This window comes from Haliaeetus leucocephalus, unplaced genomic scaffold (genome assembly GCF_000737465.1).
Source record: "Haliaeetus leucocephalus isolate CR32 unplaced genomic scaffold, Haliaeetus_leucocephalus-4.0 Scaffold395, whole genome shotgun sequence".
Classification (NCBI taxonomy): domain Eukaryota; kingdom Metazoa; phylum Chordata; class Aves; order Accipitriformes; family Accipitridae; genus Haliaeetus; species Haliaeetus leucocephalus.
Genome location: NW_010972831.1, coordinates 4,056,590 through 4,062,094, shown reverse-complemented (window position 1 = coordinate 4,062,094; position 5,505 = coordinate 4,056,590). Strand labels below are relative to the sequence as shown.

General features: G+C 60.3%; 1 protein-coding gene across 1 annotated transcript in view; it reads left to right on the top strand.

Annotated features, from left to right (window-relative positions):
* TLCD1 (TLC domain containing 1) overlaps positions 1 to 1,871 on the top strand; it is a 3,049-nt gene extending 1,178 nt beyond the window's left edge. Inside the window, exons 2-4 of the mRNA XM_010573936.1 lie at positions 129 to 250; positions 558 to 640; positions 1,108 to 1,871. Coding sequence (XP_010572238.1) covers positions 129 to 250; positions 558 to 640; positions 1,108 to 1,503 — 601 coding nt within the window. The 3' untranslated portion in view covers positions 1,504 to 1,871. The remainder of the gene's footprint in view (positions 1 to 128; positions 251 to 557; positions 641 to 1,107) is intronic.
* The last annotated feature ends 3,634 nt before the right edge of the window (positions 1,872 to 5,505 follow it).

Below are 5,505 nucleotides of genomic sequence, written 5' to 3'. Positions count from 1 at the left end.
CACGGTGCACACCCTGAGAACCGGAATCGGGGCTCCGGGACCCCGCGGGAGGACGAACCCGGGCGCTGCCCCCCCGAGGGAGGAGGCACGAGGCGGGATGCTCGGGGTCCCCGTGTCTCCCGTCCCAGCGCCCTGGCTGACCCCCGTCCTCCTCTCCTCTCTTCTAGCCTCTGGCATTCCCCGGAGCTGCTCTCCGACATCCAGGACGGCTACAGCGTCTCAGGGCACCTGCTGGTCTGCTTCTCCTCGGGTAAGGAGCCAGGCAGGGCGATGGCCGTGGCCATCCCACTCCCTCTTCGGCCTCGCCCGGCACGCTGGCCCGGGATGAGCCCCCGGCTCAAGGGCCGGGCGACTCTCCGTGCCGCCTGCCTTAATCACGAGCGTGGAGCCCGCAGGCTGCCAGGGCCCGGCCGTCTCCCCACGCTCAACTGGAGCGAAGGCGTTTCCAACGCCTGGAGCACAGTCACGCCACCCTCTTCCTCCTTGCTGCTCCCCCTTACCCTAGCACGTGACGGTGCACGAGCCAGACCCCCTCAATGCTCTCCTTCATCCCACAGGCTACTTCATCCATGACAGCCTTGACATCATCTTCAACCATCAGTCCCGCTCGTCTTGGGAGTACCTGGTGCACCACGCCATGGTGAGTACGGCCCCGGGGAGGCAAGGGGCCAGCATGGGGGGGCTACCACGCACCCCAGGGCTCAGCCCATGCAGGTTTCGTGTGCTACGGCGGGGCAAGCCGGAGCCCTTCCCTCCACCTCGCCCTGGCCGCCAGGTAGGCTGCGTATCAACAAGGCAAGGGTGCCCGGCAGGGCAGGACGCCTGCCAGCGTCGGCTCCGAGCGCCGGGAGCCAGACAGGCTGCCGCGCCAGGCAAGGGAAGAGCTGGAGGCTGGTCCCAGCTCCCCAGCGCAGGGAGGTGTAACTGGTCCCGGGGGAACTGGCTCTCCAGACTGGTTTTCTCTTGGCTCAGGTGCCTGGGGGGCTGCTGGGATCTCTGGGTGGTGGGGGAGCAGCCCTGTGTATGCCCAAACCTTGGTGGGGAGGACTTGCCTCCCCCAGGGTGAGGAAGGCTGACCCTGCCGTGTTCCCCCCCTCCCACTCCCAGGCCATCTCTGCCTTCGTCTCGCTCATCATCACGGGCCGCTTCCTGGTGGCGGCAATGCTGCTGCTGCTGGTGGAGGTGAGCAACATCTTCCTCACCGTCCGCATGCTGCTGAAGATGAGCAACGTGCCTTCCCCGGCGCTCTACGAGGCCAACAAGTACATCAACCTGGTGATGTACTTCGCCTTCCGCCTGGCGCCCCAGGCTTACCTCACCTGGTACTTCCTCCGCTACGTGGAGGTGCAGGGCCAGGGTGCCTTCCTCACCGCCAACCTCCTGCTGCTCGACGCCATGATCCTCATGTACTTCTCCCGCCTCCTCCGCTCTGATTTTTTCCCCTCCCTGCACAAGGGCTCTGTGAGGAGAGACGTGGATGGTGAGAAGTTTCTGATAGACTGAGACATGTGTGCTGAGGAGGACCCGGGCTCCAGCTCCTGGAGGTCTTGGCCTCTCCAAACCTGCTCTGATGTGCCTTAGGGCTCGCTCCCTGGCCCCGGGCCCTGCCTTCACCTGCTCTGCTGCCTAAAAGCGCTTCCCTGCTGGACCAGCCCGACAGCCTCACCCAGCCATAGGGACGCTGCCGAAGCCAGGGGCACGGCTGATGGAGAAGCAGCCCAAGCCGGCTTCTGTGCAGGCAGCTGGAGGGCCAGGGGTGGCTGCGTTTAGGAGCTGATGGCCTGAGAGGGTTGCGAGGGAAGGGACGAGTCCCTCCCGTGGTGATGTTGGGTGTTATGTGCATTAAAATCGGTCTGTTTACTGCTGCCGCAGCACGTCTGGGCTGGATTTTTCTGTGGGGCAGAGCGGGGTCAGGGAGAGGATGGCAGGGACAGGGCCATGGGAAAGGATGTGGTCCTGTTCCCAGCAGAGGGCTGGTGGTCCTCAGGAAGGGAGAGGGCATATTTCTGCCGCTCGCTTTGTTCTAGGGACCCTCCAGGGATGCACTCAAGCCTGCTGGGTCCTACCAGCCCAGCTGCACCGTGCTGAGCCTGAAATTGCAAGGCCCCATCCCTCCCACGGATGGGTCCCTCCCCTCCTTCTTATTCATCTGCTCTTCCAGAGACCCAGGGCTGTGCAGGGAGCAGGGGAAGGAAGCCAGGAGAGGTACCAAGCCCTTGCTGCAGTCCCTGACCTGCCTGTCTCCAGCCCAGGCTGAGGAGCCTGGCTGGGCTGCATGACTCACCCTGCAGCCACGTGAAGTGGAGCTGGCATGGAAAAGCCCTCTGAGGCCATGGGCTCTTCCTGGAAGACTGCTGTATAGTTGCATCCCCCCTGGAGCGGTCCTCACCAGCACAGCGCAGCTCCAGCCCCCTGCAAGCGCAGGTCCTTTCCTGCAGCAGCAGGACCAGGCTGCTTCCAGCAGCCCCCCCCCAGAGCGGTGGGAGGAGAAAGGGGGTTCAGCTGTCCAGGGGAGCAGGGCCAGAACCGGCCCAGCCGGTCCCGTGGAGTACCAAAGCACTGGGAAGGCAAATCCTGCTGACGTGACAGCACCGGACTGGCAGAAGCAGTGGGGCTTAGAGGGACTCCTGCCCAGCCCCTGCTCCAGGGCAGGATCCGTCCTACCAACCCCACCACCACCCCAGCTCAGGCAGAGACAGGTGCTGCAGTTGAAATAAGCTGGTGATTAAATGGAAGCAGTGGGGGATCACCTTCCCTCCAGAGAGCCGGGAAACACCCCACAGGGCCGGGATCTTTCCGGAGCTCCCCGGCATGCACTGATGCAGCAGCAGGGGGTACATGCTGGGAATAGCCTAGCAGCCAGAGTGGAGGAGATGTGATACTTGGGATGCTGTGTGGGCAGGGACCTACACCAGCTTCAAACCCGCCACCTCACCCCCTCCTTGCTCAAAGCAGAGCTCAGCAGCCCCACGCCAAGCTGCGAGGAGCCCCGGCAGAGCACAGCCTTACCCTCAGCAGCACATCCCAACAGCTTTGCATCTTCCGAATTGCAGCTTAAGCCCTGTGGCCTCTGTGCACTGACTCCATCTGCAAATACCCCACGCAATCAAGCCCAAATCTTAGTTTCCCCTCACCCTGATCACTTCACCTTCCCCCTTGTCTCTCTGCACGGAGCAGACACAGTTCTGCCCCAGCAGGTCACAGGCTCAGGCAGACCAGCCCATGCTCTCACCACTCTTACAGCAGCATCAAAGGGCCAGGCATGACAAAGCTTCCCAAAACAGGGAGCCCAGCACCCCGTTCCCCTCCTGGCTTCCAGCTGGAGCATCTCCCAGCAGCGCAGCACTGGCCAGGCTGGGGCAGCTGTGGGTCAGGCCAGCTGCCAGCCCAGAGCGAGAGGCAAGTGCGGGGAAGCGAAGTGCCAGACAGCAGCAGCCACCAGGCTAAGTTGAGGCAGGGTCAGGGCAGACTGCAAGTCATGCTGATGTGAAATCCCTCCCCAGTCTCCATGCTGCAGCACATACCCGCTCCTCACCCCAGCAGCGATACCGGCTTTGCTACAAGAGGGGCACTTCTTTCCCCCCTGATCTTTCTTGGGGTGACTACAGCTAAGAAGGCAGCACAAAGCTCAGGCAGACCCCCGGAGCCCCTGCTGCTGCTTGTCCCCTCCCCAAGCTGCACCCAGGCCACGGGCAGGAGGTTGGGTTGGTGCCCTCAACCCCCCAGGCCAGCAGATCAGAGCCGACCCCAGGAGGGAGCAGGGCTGTCCCAGGTCCTCACCCCACTGTATTCCCAGCAGCGGGACTGTGTCACCAGCAAGGAAGGCTGCCTGTTGTTCAGCCTTATCTGATGCCACACAGCCTGCCAGCAGCCCTTGCTCTCCAAGTTTCAAGCCCCTGACGTGGGCTTGGGGAGGGCGAGGGGTAAGAGCCTGGGTTCTGCCTTGTGCCCAGGGTGCCAGCAGAGCCCTGCACAACACCCAAAGATCAGGAGGGACCAGCATCCAGGAAAGCAGAAGTTTCTCCAGGCAATTTTTCATCCTTTACAGCAGGGAGGGAGTATCTCTTGCCTCCCCTACCAGCTGAACATCTCACAGGGCCCAGCAAGAAGGGGGGGTGCTTCCAGGCAGCCCCCAATTCTAACCCCAGCTTTGAGAAGCCGATTGACAGCTGCCAAGGTCTGCCTGCACAAAGGCAAGCATGCAGGCTTTGCGATACCCAGAGCCACGCTCCTCGGATGGGGCAAGGGTGTGATGGCAGCTGGCCTCTCCCACACGACCACCACAGCCCCCCAGCCTCCCCAGTAGACAGATTCAGCTGCTCTGCAGGCTGCCCCAGTCCCTCCACATCGCTCTTCTATCCCAGGCAGCTTGTGGTGTACCTAGCAGATCCAGCTGCGCTTCCCCAGCACCTGGAGCTGCGAGCACGAGGTGAAGTCTCAAGCCAAGGGCTATGCAACCCAGCACAGATCTTTACCCCACAGTCCCTAAAGTAGCAATTGGGACAGCTCGCCCTTTTCGCCCACCACCATCCTTCACATATGTGCAAACCACCACCCCGGGACTCTGCCAAGCCCTGCAAGAGGCTCGAAGGAACTCTGTGTCCCACTGCCCAAGAGCTTAATTACCCAATCAATATTTGGTCACAGCTTTTACCATCTCAGTCAAGTGTAACTACATACTTAAGATCAAACAGCCCTAAAGGCTTATCTGTACTTCATCTCCATTCCCTCCTCACCCAGGGCTCCACACTCTTGCAACTCTCAAAGCACTCTGAAAAGCTGGTTTCATCCACAAATTTGAGGAAGCAAAATACTGCTGAGGCAGCAACAGCAGCTACTTTGGAAACAGCCCTGACGAGGGCCATGAACCCTGTGAGGTTACAGGCAACAGGAACAGCGTTGGGGAAACCAGGCTGCGATTCACACGCTGCAGCGTGGGGAGTAGGGATCATACCAGAAAAAAAAAAAAAACAACCACAAAGCCTCTGGTATTGGATTAGCTCGAGGGCTTCGTCAAGTGAAGCTTGCAGCATAAGCAAATAGCTGATACGCTCAGAAAATGGTGCAACACTCCACTTGTGCCAGATCTGAACCATTAAGACGTTTTTGTTGCAGTTACTACCTCCCTCCTGGGTACTCATCAGCCTGCAGTATGCTCCACAAGAAAGCTATGTAGGACACAGATCACAAACACATGCTAAGTACGTGGTGCAAGAAAATGCAAGAGGCTACCAGAGGTCTCGGGTAAATACAGAGATATTTGAGATTTGGGGGAGTGTCACTTCATGTTTACCAACAACAGAGAGGTCAGCGATCCAGAAGACCCCATCAGCAGGACAGCAAGGCTCCTCCATGCAATCCTCTCACAGAGCAGTCAGTTCTGCCCACCTAGTGCCAGGAAAGGAGGGAGGAACCCACCCCCTTTACTGAAATGAAGCCCCAAAAGTTTGCTGGGCGCTCTCTTTCACACAGGCTATGCTGTCACAAAACACAAGAGCCCCTCAG